The following is a 15002-nucleotide window of genomic DNA, read 5'->3' as shown; positions in this document are numbered from 1 at the left end:
TGTTCTTTTTCTGATAATGGCATCAGTGAAACTTGGAGGAAAAATATGATTACCATTAACTCTGCGATATGAATTTGAAGGCTAGGCTAGGTAGCTACATGTGTTAAAATCTTTAATTTCCAAATAGATTTAAAATGTACTTTCTTATATTTCTATTCTGAATTACTTCTGAGCTATGTAGTCCTATGTTTATCTCTTTGTTGTTGTTGTTGTTTCCCCTTAAAATCAAGACTTTACAACTGTAAGGATATGTATCCTGCTTTTAGAGTTCTGTAGCTCAATTTAGCTAATATCTAAAGATTTTAAATGTTTTAGTTTATTTAGATGGAGACACTGTGATTTGAAAGAGAAGGTCATTTCTCTGGAAAGAGAGCCAACTATCTAGCTCTAAAGCTTTAATGGTGTTTAAAACAATTTTAACAACCTCATAAAGAACATTCTAGTACCACTGATCACACTGAAAGATACCGATACGTTTTAATGACTCAATAGAGTCCACTTGTAATTGAAAGCCTATTCTAAAATTGTAGTAAAAAAAAGTAAAAACATCTAAGTAAATCTTATCAAAAAGCTGTGAATAGTTCTTTCTATGAACAATAATTATCTGTATTCCTCTCCACTAACTCAGATTATTAAAATGCTTTAAAAAGTATTTAATCACTTTTTTCTTTTAGAAATCACTTAATTCTGATGAATCATAGTGTGCCCTGAACAGAGTTTCCTATTTCTTTTCAGAACTTCACTTATGTTATCTCTGTCATCTTTGATAATGTCATTGGTTTTTGGACTTTTCTACTGCTCCTAGTTGGACAAAGCCTTCCTATAGGGGCCACATCTTGTTTCTATGCCCACACATGACAAAATTTGGCTCAGATCTAGCCCTTAATTCTCGTTCATTGAAAAATAAAGAAAACAGTCCTTGGGCCCTATGGTTTTTCAATGTCTAGAATTTTCAGAGAACGAAATTCTCTAAAGTTTGTGGAATTCCCTGGTGTTTCTGAATTTTTCTTTTCAAAGCAGAGTTTTTTCCAATTTGTCTTCCTCAGTGAAAAATTGATATGTCAAATAACTATACTCAGATGAGCCCAGAAACTAGAGACTAAAAGTTACTTTACAAAGTCAAACTTTACAAAAGTGAGGAAAAATCATATATATTTAATTTACTTCTGAGCACTAAATGTTTAAATCAGATGTTATGCCTTAATCAAATTTAATGAAAAGTTTAGAAGGTACAATTAATTCCATTTTGTAAAATACCTTTGTAAAGTTCAAACCTATTTGAAATGTATTAACCCATTTTAGACTGCCTGTTGTCAAATTTTTTCCCTACTACTTACTAGCTATGTGGCTTTGGGCATGTTGCTTAACTTCTTTGTGTCTGTTTCCTCATCTGGAAAGAAAAAATACGATATCTATCTCACTGCATTTTTGTATGGATTAAAGGCAGATTGACACATAGTAATCATTTAATAAATGCTAATTATCATTATTAACATCTGTTTCCCACAGTGCCAACAGTATATATTCATATGTATTTAGCTAGAAGGGGAACCTACCTAATTAGAGAATAGAATTACACACTGTCTATGCATTTCATATGTAAACCCAAAATTAATTCCTTATTTTAAACAATGGAGAAATGGTTGCTTCAAGTTTTAATTGACCCAAAGAGTTTTTTTTTTCCCTAGAATCTTAATATTAAATACATAAGAAGTGATGAGAAACTTATTAAATCTCAGAAGAGGAGAAATTTAGAATTAGTATACCTACTCATCTTCTCTTTACTCTGAGGTGGTGAACTGAAGGACCATTGGCTAAATAAGGGCTTGTTTATCTAGGACGCTGTATGTCTGATACGAGTATTTCCTTGTGTTTTAAAGGTTCGTTGGGGTGATAAAGGATCTACTGAGGAAGGTGCAAGGCTAGAGAAAGCCAAAAATGCTGTGGTGACAATTCCTGAAGAAGTAGAGGAACCCATCAGGCCCAAGCCACCTAGACCCAAACCCACATACCAGCCTCCTCAGACAAAGTGGTACACACCAATCAAGGTAATTGGGCAGATTTTGTGTAATTTAACTGAAACTTCCTAAGGAAACTGTAACTTTTTTAGTCCTCTTTACTCTCCAGCTATCTGAAGGAGGACTGAGGTAGATCAAATAGCAGACATTCATTTTGCATTATAGCAACTGAATACTTTCTCAGCAATAAGAACCTCCTTTTCTCTTTCTTCTTCCTCCTCTTCCTCCTCCTCCTCCTCCTCCTTCTTCTTCTTCTTCTTCTTCTCCTTCCTTCTTCTCCTCCTCCTCCTCCTTCTCCTCTTTCTTCCTTCTCTCTCTCTCTCTCTCTCTCTCTCTCTTACTTAATTTATAAAATAGATGGGAGTAGAAAATGAGGCTTTACCTTCTTCACCTTTACTCATTGGTTCAGCAAATAGAGGCCTAATCTGTTTCCTACGAATTTACAAATCATGTTCCCTTTAGGGTCGTCTTGATGCACTCTGGGCTTTGTTGAGGAGGCAGTATGATCGGGTTTCATTGATGCGACCACAGGAAGGAGACGAGGTTTGTATGTGAGAATGTGTTGGGAAATAACTGATCATGGGGTCCGTATAATGAAAGTAGTGAAAGAATCCAAAAAAAATGTAAAGCCCCCATTACACTCGAGGAAAGAATGATCATCTTGTGCAAATTCCTATTAATAGGGTGCTTAATAAATTACCTGTTGTTAGAATACATCTTCAAGCAATGGTTTAACACAAGTCCCTTTTCAAGTAATGCATAAAAATTATGGTCCATGGTACACATGCTTTAATAAGCTCATTGGTACACTCATTGCTTCAGCCTTTGATTTGGATGACATCACGTTCTGAGGTTTTACCCAATGGGAGGACAGGCTGGGGATTAGGACTGAAGTCTTTCTGTAGCATTTACCAGAAATGAGGCCTGGACAATGTGCCTTAGAGCCTCCATTTTTTTAGGTATAAATATATTATTTTCCTGCCTCCAACAGTTGATGTAATTTCTCAAATATATGGAATTATCTTTAAAGTTTTAAAACATTATAGAAATCTGTAATGGTCACACACATATATACACATAAAAATAAATAAATACACACACATATGTATGTGTGCATGCATTTTCCCTACCAAGGAAGTCTTTTTTGTTTTCGGAAATTTGTCTAGAATTACTCCAGTTTTATAATTTCTTTAATATATTAGCACCAGTTCCTATTGTATCAATGTAAGAAAAACTGTTTAAAAATTTTAAATATGTAACAATGGGCAGGTTTGGTTCAGAGAGACACACTACTGTTAGTATTAATAACAGGATCTTTTCATTGTCAACGTGATCACCATCATGTTTTAAAAAGTCCGTGAACTTTATTGGCTTCAAAAGACTTTAGGTTCATTCAAGTCTGATAGGCTTTTTTTCCTTAAGGATGAGATAATTGATGAGATTCATATTTATTTTACAGTGTGAACTAAGTGATATATAGTGATATATGATTTTAGCTTGGTGTTTAAAATACAAAAACGTCTAGGTCTTAATACTTTACTTCTATGAGATGGGAGTAATTTAAAAAACATATGAATTCAACCATTTAGGAAATCCAATTTGAGAAAATATTCCTAGAATATGCTCAACAGATCACTTACCCTTTGCTAGGAGCATAGGTAGAGAGAATGAGGTAGTTTATGAAGCAGCCTCTTTCATTACCAGACCACTATGGTTAATAGATGTTCTTATATTTAATGAAGTTTGTGCCTCTGTTTAAACGCATGCATGGTTTGGAGTACTGCTTTGGGAAAAATATATAACAACGCTACTTACCCTTCAACTGCTAGACTTTCACTTCATGTTTTAAAATGGTTTTCATGACATCTTAATTTCATTCTGTCTTAATTTTCTCTCCCCTTGGTTAGACATTAGTTCATTTGTTCAATAAATTTCACCTTTTTTCAGTGGTGAGCACCATGTTAACACTGAAGATGTATTGGCCAGCACAAACAGATAGTGGTTCTAGCACTCTTGCCAATACTTTGTATATTCTTTTAACTCTCAGAATTAAAATTTAGTTTTTAGTCTTTCATCATTTCTACTAACTTTGATTTAATTCAGTAATCTTTGGATTATATATATGCACAAGTAACGGCATCAGGAAATACTGAGGGATTTCCGGTACAAACTATAGCCTTTGCCATTAAGAAACCTGGAATGTGAGAAACAAGGCACATACAAAAATATTTATTCCAGAATGTGATCTGGGCCATATTATAGTTAGGAATCGAGTACTCTTGAGGGCATGGAGGAAGAGAGGTTAACTCTTCCTAGAGGATTTTGGGAATGCTTCTTCAAAAATGTAGGCCTTATATCTTTGAAAATGAATAAGATTTCATCAGATGGAGGTAGGTAGAGCGAGTATTTCCACTGATGAAGCATCATGAGCAAAGTCTGTGAGGCAGCCAAGAATATAGTGTTTCATGTAGTACTAAATGTCTGGAGAGTGGGGCTTAAAAACAGAAGAAAGCTTTGAGTTTGGATAAGTCGATATATTTGATTTTTAAATGATGCATTACACTCAGTCTTTCTTTCATTCAGCAAGTATTTATCTAGTGCCAAACATGTACCAAGAACTTTATTAGATACTGTGTAAATTTAACACTTTTTTATAGTGCTAGAATATTCCATGTGTTGTCTCAACAGGTTAAATTATATTTTTTCCATGATTGAAGACTGATGCTTCTATTATTTGTCCAAGATTTCCTTTGATTTTTAGTAGTTTTGTCACACTTTTGTTTAATGTAGTCCTAAAGCCTTTTAATCTAACTCTTGAGATCACATTGTTTCAAAATTCAGAATTTTTCAGATTTTTAGGAATCTGATGTAGTCCATATATCATATTTATGTAAGCAGTACCTCCTGATCATATTATTCAGACATTTTGCTACACAAGTATCAATTACTGAAAATGGATAAACATAGACTATAGTCTCAAGTTAGTTCAGGTCAGGTTTTGCTTCTAAATCAATTTTGGTGACAAAGTTAGCACAAAACTTTTTAAAGATTTTATATTTCGAAAGTTTAAATAAGAGATAGTAAACCTTTATTCTGTATGAATAACTAAAATACCAGTTTTTTCCACTGTACTCCTATGTATGCTAGTTATGATTTTTTGTTTTTTACTTAAATGCAGATCTTTAAACTAAGTAAACATCAGCTGCTGTTCAATTAATTGATTTGTTTTTCTATCAAATATATATTATGGCTTTATGTGTGTTTGACACAGTGCGACTTAATCTTTCTCCCTAATACCTATTTTTGATTTACTGCTTTCAACAATTTTTCTCTTGAAAATTTTTATTTGTTTGTTTTTTTGTTTGTTTTATTATGGTGACATTAGTTAACAAAATCCAGTAAGTTTCAGGTGTACAATTCAACAGTAAGGCATTATATATTGCATTCTGTGTTCACCACCAATAATTAGATTTCTTTCTGTCACCACATATTTGACCCCTTTTACCCCATTTACCTCCCCCTCTCCTCTTTCCCCCTCCCCTCTGGTAGCCACTAGTCTATTGTCCATGTCCATGAGTCTCTGTTTGTTTGTCTTGTTTGTTTGTTGCTTTTAGGTTCATATCCCATGCAAATTTTTGTCACTTATTTCAAGCCACTGTTAAATCCTCAGTGTGGCATTCCATGAGAATTTTTCCCCATGTGTTGACATTCCACAGTTAAATGACATTAGTATGGCAAGCTAAGAACCCACCCAATAGTAAAATCTCAGATTACCATCTTATTCACAAGGCTTTTAATAAATTTTGTTGAATTATTTACTGAATTTGAGGTATAATGTACATTTATGTATTCCTCCTTCAACAAAACCAATGATGCAAAATTACTTGATCTTGGAAATCAGGTAAGCTCAGCATGGGTTGCTCTATTGCTTCTGTTTCTTGCTAGTGATCCTTCATAATATTTATTATTTTTTAAACTGGGGTTTGATATAAAGTCTGTGGTTATTAACATATAACTTTTTCCCTTTAGACAAGGAAAATATTTGCTTCCTCCTTTTTTATTTCCCATATCCCATTTTTCGTATTTCAAAAAGATTGTTAAGAATATGTTTCTGTCAACTCTACATCATCAACCAGCTCCTCTTTATTTGATAGAATTAATTCCAATATAAACTTCCCAACCCACACACATACAGAACTATAATCTGTATTTTTTCACAGTTACATAGCAAAACTAATTCTAATGCTTTAGCAGAATTAGTGTTCTGTACATTATTAGGATAACTGAAGAATTCCAGTGTTTTTTTTTTGTTTGTTTTCTTTCATTATGTTTTAGAAAGCCATCATCCTATTTGGGTTGCATGGTCTCTAGAATACTTTCTTTCCCTTCTTCCTTCCTTCCTTCCTTCCTTCCTTCCTTCCTTCCTTCCTTCCTTCTTCCTTCCTCCTTCTCCCTTCCTCCTTCCTCCCTTCCTCCTTCCTCCTTCCTCCTTCCTCCCTTCCTCCCTTCCTCCCTTCCTCCCTTCCTCCCTCCCTTCCTTCCTTCCTTCCTAATGAAACTGCCCGAACTTCATGGTTTTCACCAATTTTGTATATATATGTCTCATAGGATTATATAGAGTAGAAAAAAAATTAAATTTAGGAGGATGTCCAAATGGTGGTGTTCTCTTTTTCTCTGGCTATTCTTTATGTTGAATTATGTAGGTAAGCTAATGCATAATCATTGAATAAGAAAATTAGTCTTGGAGGTGTTTTGATTGCTTTTTACATAAACATACTCACCTGTGATAGGGCTCCACAGCATAAGGGTGAAATCCTGTCTTCAATACTCCCCTGAAACCAATCAGTACCTGATTAACTAAGTTAAACATTTGAAACTCAGACTACTCATGAAAGATTTCATGTGTATATGTATACACAAATGTTCATTGTCCTTTGAAACTGTTTATCGCTTTCATATCAAAATTCTGTTTTCTCATTAAATTTTCCCATTAAATATTAGGAAATTTGTAAATAGTCCTGTGTCAGCTTAGAATTAGATGCACTGATTCCCCCTAAAAACATTTGTCTCTGTATATCAGATAATTCATTGGAACAAATGTGATTAGTTATTCAAGGCCAATTATTTTTAAAAGAAACTTTTATTAACATATAAATTAGTGAATAAATTTTGCAGATAATTTTGTTATTTCCCTGTGCTCATAAAGTCTTGTATGTATTTACTATCGATTATGCTTCTTATGAAGTATTTGTATAATGGTATAGGAGGGATAGTGTGTAGATGTCCGTATTGTGTGTGTGTGTGTGTGTGTGTGTGTGTGTGTGAAGTATACAGTAATTTGTATGTTGTAGAAATTAGGTAGACTTTTGGAAAAAAATATTGTAGTTGGAATTAGATGCAGTTTGTTTAATATTGTCCAGAAACAAACCAGAATGTTTTCTCCTTTATGAATTTTAAAGGAAGTAATAGTCACTCTTAATGCTGCTTAATAGACGAGAAAACACAATTGTTTTCAGGCTGTGGCTGATGGTTCCAAAATAACAGAACCTCTGCCTAGTCAGCATCAGGTTTCTAGCTGGAAAACAATCTTGTCATTTATTTATAAGTTGTTTTCTGCGGATTCTGCCTCTTGAGAGTTTAGTTTAATAAACAAATCAGCGAACGTAGAACTAACCCCATAGTTATGGCACATTTACTCTGCAAGTCGCATCACGCTGAATTTCAAGCCAAATGCTCTCCTTTTATGGCTCAAAGGCCGCACCGGGCTCTTTTGCAGAAGAATTCACTGTTGAATTGAAGTCCTTGATCAAGTAATTGAAGTTCAGGCATAAAGTATCAAAGCAGCGCGAAATCTCTCCGTCCCTCTCTCTCGCTACCTTTTGGTGCCGCCAGCTCCTGCCGAGGTGATTTTAATGTTCCGCGGGCTGCACATACACCAGGCACAGGCTTTGATTGTGGCGGCAACTCCTCTGAGTCATGAATGTTTCAGCGCACTGCGCGCGAGGTTAGGGCCGCGCGTCCAGGTGTGAGCAAGCAGGTTGTCACCGACATCTGTTTGCAGCAGCGGCGGCGGCCTCCCCAGCCGGCGGCGAGCGGCCGGATTGTCAGCGGAGGTAGTTGAGAGCCGCAGAACCGTTTTGGTCTCACACTCGCTGCCTGGAGGCCCGAAACACCAAAGGTAGGAGTAGGGGTGGACACAGCTGCGCTCCCAAACTTGCCTTAGGCACAAATAAAGAGATCTAATGCAGTTTGACTCCGTTGCGGTGAGGAGACGAGGACAGAAAGCCACTTCAGAGACGACTTAACGCAGCAACATCTGCCGCCAAGTTTCCAGGGAGTGACGGGGGACAGCAGGTACAGATCGAAGTCTCCACATAAACAACCTCCATTAAGCCATGGACTCTTTTGAAGGGCCTCCATCAAACAAGCTGGAGTCCGCAGCAGGAGTTTGTTTGGTTTTCAAAGCAGTGTTTTGTTTTTGCAATAACAAGGTAATTTATAAATGATGCATTACCATGCATTCTCCTCTTTTTATTTGAAAAGAGAGAGAAGCAGAAAGGCAAAGAAAGAAGAAAGCACAGCACTAGTTTGGGAGTTGTTCCATAAACCCACTAAATCTCTAAGGAGCTTCTTGGCTGTGATCGAGGTTATGTTAACCTTCAGACTGCAATCTCTCATTTACCAGTAAGCAGACATAAATTTATATACTGCACTGGAAGAAGGCTAGTAGTAGTAACACCCGCGAAGTACATCCACTGTTTTTAAACTTATATCATAGAGTTTCTTATTACATGGAGAAGAAATGGTATTAGAGTTTTTCAAATGGGTGTATATTTTTGGTAAAACAAAATTTAGAAAATTACATTGACTTTAATTTTCTTCCTATTTATAAAGACTTCATACCTATAGTTGAATATTAGAAATAAAATTTCAAGTCAAAAGTAAGAATTACGTGTTAAAGGCAGCATTTTTCTTTTTTGAGGTGGTTTCCCTCTCCACCACCTAGATTTGGCCAGAAAATTTTTTTTTTAATGTGTATAATTTTCTCTGGGAATATTGCAAAAACATAATTGTGCACGTGTGTGCACACACACACATATGACATAATAGAAATGTTAGCCTGACAAATAAAGCTTCAAGGTATGGTAAGATAATAAGGACTCTATGGTAATGTAAACTATTATTATTAATAACTTTAGGCTTCCTCACTGAGGAAATATCTGCATCACCATTGTGAGATAAAGGTGCCGAGGCAAAGGCATCCTTTTGAATGGGAGTAGCCAGGGAGCAATGGCCTGGGGAGAGATGCTTGTGTGTGGCAAAGTTTTCATCAGTGGTGAAATAAGCAACATAAGTGCATGGTGAATTTCCAATTGAGCTAAATTTATTATGCTGAGAGAACTTTTAATTATACAAATATAATTTTATTTTTTTGAAATGATTAATGGTAGCTGCTTGAAAAAAAAAATGTCCATTCTGACAGAATTCAATGTTAGTCTTCAGTTTTAAAAAAACTCTATAGAAAAAAATCTGAGAACATAGCACAGGTTCATTTAAAGGCAGTAGAGTAGTTTGATAACCTCAGTGAAACAAAGGCCAGTCCTCCTGTTTACATCTCTAGTTCTGGATTTATACTCACTCCTCTGCCAGTCTTGCTTCTGAATTCTCACGCTCAAAACAAACTGGCCTCACCTTCTTCAGCGGCGGCTTCTTCAATGATTCTAACTTTCCCAAGGATCATGCTTACAAACCACCCAGTGCTCAGTGCTGTCAACCATTTCATCTTCAAACTGAATGAGCATCTCGATAGCAGAGATTTTGTGCCACACTGTCTTTAGGTTCCCCATCACATTTGCAAAATGTAAACCACTTTGTGGATGTTTTTGAGCAGATTGAAACCTTCACTCAAACGATTTGATATTTCAAATGTTTTCAGTGCTTGGAGTTCTATGCTGCTAATAACTGCATTATTTTATTTTTTTAATTAAATTTTATTTTTTTATTATTATTATTTTTAACACCTACAGCACCTGGTATTCCTAGGTGGTCTCCCATCCAAGTACTAACCAGGCCCAACCCTGTTTAGTTTCCAAGATCAGACAGGATCAGGCACGTTCAGAGAAGCATGGCTGTAGACAATAACTGCATTATTAAACTTAGTTTTTACGTTCCAGCTAAATATTTTGTGTCAGATAGTTGAACTTCGTAATAGATTTTTGCGGCTGTAAGAAAACCCTTTATTTTAGCCTGAGTCAGTCTGATTGTACACAAAATCCCCATGATGCTTTCATACCTTTCCTTTTTTTGTACTTAAATGAAATAGTAGAGAAAAAATATCAAAAAGTTTTAAAACTGTGAAATGATTGCTTACCTTTTATTTCTGTAAGATGTGAAATTTTACATAGCTTTTTAGGCCAATTATGATGTTACCTCACTGGGAAAAGGTACCACTAGGCTTTTCTATCTTTTATGTTATCTTTCATTCTTATTATCTCTTGTCTTTATATTTTAGGGCATCCTTAAAATATCTTAAATATCCCGTTTAAATTAGTAGAAGTAATTAACTCTGGTTTATACATATATGAAAGATAAATTTTTATTAGAATAATCTATGTCAGGAGCATGCCATTCTTACTACAATCCTACTAACTGATTTATGTGCATGTATATGTATGTGTGTCTCATATGATTAATATATATATATTTTTATAGAATGTATTTTCTCGGTGTGTATGTCATCAACTAATATCTGTTTTAATGGAAAAGAACAAATTTATGAAATAGGGTGCTTTTTGTTACCATTTCTTAGCTTAAATAAATCATCTCTTAATTATATGTGTAAGATGACAAGTATTGACTCAGTTCGATTCTCCAGAATATGCAAAATTTAATCATGAAATTACCCAAAATTTTACTTTTTCAAAAAAAGTATAAATAGAACTTGGATATATAATTGGCATTATACCCCCCTGATCCAGATATAATTTTATTTAGTGGTATCATATACCACTTATAAGTTTAGATAGAGATATTTCTTGGTTAAAATTGGTCAGCAACCTTTTGATAATCAAGACAAAAAAGACTATATTAGTGTAAATATTCTCTTCTTAAATTAATGCATTGATTTTAGAAATGAACTCTTTTTTCATCATCAGTGAGCTTTGGCACACTAAAAGAATACTTAAAAAATCTCAAGGGTTAGCAGTGATTGTCCAGGGCTAAACAAATTTTTTTCTTAGGCTCAGTACACAGCTTCAATGTAGAGGACTGTGAGGATATTAATTATATCATCCAACTAGGAGGAGAAATGTCAGCATGGATATAATTTTTTATCTTTTTTTTCTGTTTTTGTGTACTTTATGCATAGCCTTTATATGATTTTAATTACAGAGGGTGAAATACATAATTATTTAAATTGCATTATAATATCTAATAATTTGCAAAACTATATTATTCTGCATATGTTAAATATTCAGGTTTCAATTTAGAGTTCAAAAGACCCAGTCCAAGCGGGGGGGAAGAGGTGCATTATTTTGTAGATAGTTTGTTATTTTAACGAAGTGCATTATGATGGTGCCTCTGTGTCTACCATACCTTCGTTGATCAGTTTAAAAAAAACTATAACTCAGTTAAGGAAATTGACTTGAGTAGGAAGCTTTTATTGCCCCCTTATTCTTAAAAATGAATTTATATTAACACATTATATAAATATATACTTTTAAGGACAAATGCCTTTTTGGCTACATATCTTTTATTTTCTATTTCTAAATAAAACACTAGGATTTTTATAATATGTTTATAATCTCTAAATGAATCATCTTCAAAATTGTTTTACATAATTTTTACTTATATTTTCCCTTAATTCCACTCTAAATCAAATCACAGCTTCTAACATTTGAGAAATTTGAAATTGGTGTAATTTGAGGTATAAAATAAAAATGATTTGCTTTTCAAACTTTGCAAGAAATTATGTTTAAGAATATTAATGGAATTAAAAAAAATTATCTGCTTTTGGATTAAAAATGAACACTTATTTCAAAGGGTTACATGAAATTTCCTTTTTTTTTCTCCTTATGCTCTTTTTTTCAATTAAAAAAGTTGGAATAGTTTTCACAAACTTTCTCTTTTCAAAATAATTTTATTATCTGATTTACCTCATATCTCTCTCCTTAGAGAGCTCTTTTCACTTGGAAAATGGGGAAAATGAAGATTCTAATTTCCTAAACTTTAGATTTCCATAATGTTTCTTGGCAAGCAGGCTAATGTACTGAAAATAATATATATATATATATATATATATATATATATATATTCATAATCTTGTTCAGTACTAAGCACACATTTGAATCAAAATTAGAGATTTCTAACACTTTTTAAAAAAAAATCTAGCACTAGTTTTTACTTACAATAAAACTTTCTACTAGAACCATTTCCTGACTCTAATGATTTTTTAACTAAGAGTTTATTATGAATTCAGTATATTTCATTCAAATAGCAATAAGTTCTACCCTAGTTAAAATCGTACACACATACATAACACAGGGATTATACATATTTGCAATTACACACATATATCTTAATTGCCTAACAGAGTTAGCAAGTAAATCTGTAAAACATGTTTCAATAGAATATTCAAATAGTGCATTTATATACACAAAGTAAAGATAAAACTTCTAGAGTAAAGAGCAATTACTCTTCAATTATCTTTCTCTTTTTCATTTCTCTTCATTCTCCTACCTCCTAACATTGGTTGATGTCTAAAATTTTATCTTCAGTCTTATGTATTTTCACATCTCACTTTTTTAGAGAGCACATAAACTTTCACTGCTTTGCTGTCATCATGAGGCACATCATTTTTAGACCATCTACTATCCTGAATTTTACTTGCATGTCTCTCAAAGCTTCTACAAAATTTCCTCTTGGATATCCTATTGTCACTATAATATCTTTTTCCAGCTGGACCTACCATATTCCATATGTATGGCTTTCAAATTTTAACTTTTCTCTCAGTTATTCTCTCTAGCCTTCACGTGATGCATTTAAGCTGAGGCCCAGCAGACCTCATGGTTCCCACAACTCAGTGAGCAGGATTAAGACTTTAACATCCTAATTCTGGCTGTGATGTCCTATTTCCCTATAATATGCACAAGATATTGGTTCAATGAAGAGCAGTGTGTCCATTAACGTCCCTCTTAGTTTTATTTAATTGATAGAAGTGAAAATGATCTATTGATGAATATATGAATTAGGCTTTAGTTGATTTTTAAGAGACAAAGCATTTGACTTTGTAGAATTTAAACGTTTTTATTATTAGAACTTATAATTTTACCTTCATGATTCTACCCTGAAACTAAGCTACTGAGAAAATTAAGACATCAGAACAATTCTGAAATTTGACGAATTTGAATTATAAAGACATGGCAGAGGATGCTGAGGATGCTGATACATAAAAATGTTATTTATATGGAGTGAAGATTTATTATTTTGAGATGATTAATTTTTAATTTATAATTAAATCTATTAAACATTTTCTGAGTTATAAAAATATGACAATCATTTTCGTTTAGGTGAATTCTGAATAGATGAAGGCTTGTAATTTTTATTAATTCTCTTTATCAGGATATGTTTATTACTTTGTTGCTTGCAGTTGCATTCTTCTCATTTTTTTCTAAAGCATATTTAACCTTTGTTTCATATTTGACCCAAGAAGAGTTTTCATGATTAGAATTCTTGTGAGATCTGTATTTGTCCCAGTTAAATCATACATTATAATATCAATCTCTTACATAATCATATTATTCCAGCTCTGAGTATATCATTAGTCCAGTTTACAAAATGCTGGTTCCTCTCAACAAATAGTGAGAAGAGAGCTGACAACTGAATTCAGTTCCTACTCTCTAGAAGAGGTGTGACGGCTTTATCTGTCCTGTGAATCCAGATTTATGAACTAGTCCTATGCTCTTAACTAGATTAGTTCCTTTTTCATTAACTGCTTAAAGTAGGGCAGCTGTCTGAGTTGTTGGTTGTAAATTTGCTAATGTCTACTTCGTTAATCTCAGATACAAAAGGCAGCAGATAATAAGATCAAAGTTTCAGAACCTCCGGTTTTTACAGCCTGAAATGAGCATGGAAGGATCGATGGAGTGGGGAATTGAAGAGATGGGAGGAAGTATTACATTGGGGAAAAGGGGATGACTTCTGTCATTAATTTTAATTAATTGCCAAGAGTTTTAAAGCCGAGTTATTGATACTGAAGTTAAGTCCTTAATACACTGTTCATGCTTTGGCATCAGATGCTCATTAATGGGATAAGAGGTTTATGGGAGAGAGAAGTGTGTGTGTGTGTCTGTGTGTCTCTGTGTGTGTCTGTGTGTCTGTGTGTGCGTGTGTGTGTATCTTACATAAATATTTTCATTTACATCTTTCAAAGATTTCCCTGGGTTAATATTCAGGCCTTTACTTTTTGACAGTTACTGTAGGGCAGTTAGGAATTATAGACAAGTAACAATAAATCCAAATAAAATTCCCGGGTATAGCAACAGCAGTAAATCTGAGTAATATTACTTTCATGTTTACCAGCATACAAAATACTTCACTTAAGAGGAAATGTCAGACTATGGAGTGAAATAGAAGGAGAGAGATTCAGGAGCTAGAAAGCAGAAAAGAAGGGAAGAACAAGGAAAAAAAATGAAGAATGAGGAAGAGAGATTATTTCTCTGAAAAACATGCAGAGATGATAGGAAAATTGTTTATTTAAATAATAAGCTACAAATTATATATTCCGTTATTACAACCTTAATCATTTGGAATTCAACAAACTGAACCTTGAAATGACAAAGCAGTCTATTCTTCAAATCCTTATTTTTTTCTCCACCTATGGCTGTTCCATGCATATTCATTGGCTTAAACACCCTTCACTATCAAATCCATGTTATTAATCTGAGATACTTTTTGATAGGAAATTACAACTAAATGTATTAATTA

The 15002-nt window shown here is 33.7% G+C and overlaps 1 protein-coding gene and 1 pseudogene across 1 annotated transcript in view; one reads left to right on the top strand and one right to left on the bottom strand.

The window, feature by feature from the left end:
* ANTXR2 (ANTXR cell adhesion molecule 2) overlaps positions 1-15002 on the top strand; it is a 137735-nt gene that overhangs the window by 81157 nt on the left and 41576 nt on the right. The window contains exons 15-16 of the mRNA XM_039845547.1: positions 1881-2048; positions 2481-2561. Coding sequence (XP_039701481.1) covers positions 1881-2048; positions 2481-2561 — 249 coding nt within the window. The remainder of the gene's footprint in view (positions 1-1880; positions 2049-2480; positions 2562-15002) is intronic.
* Positions 10037-10155, bottom strand: LOC120588408 (uncharacterized; annotated as a pseudogene).

The sequence above is a fragment of the Pteropus medius genome, unplaced genomic scaffold, assembly GCF_902729225.1.
Source record: "Pteropus medius unplaced genomic scaffold, Ma_sr-lr_union100, whole genome shotgun sequence".
Taxonomy (NCBI): domain Eukaryota; kingdom Metazoa; phylum Chordata; class Mammalia; order Chiroptera; family Pteropodidae; genus Pteropus; species Pteropus medius.
This window is presented reverse-complemented; position numbering and strand designations above follow the sequence as displayed.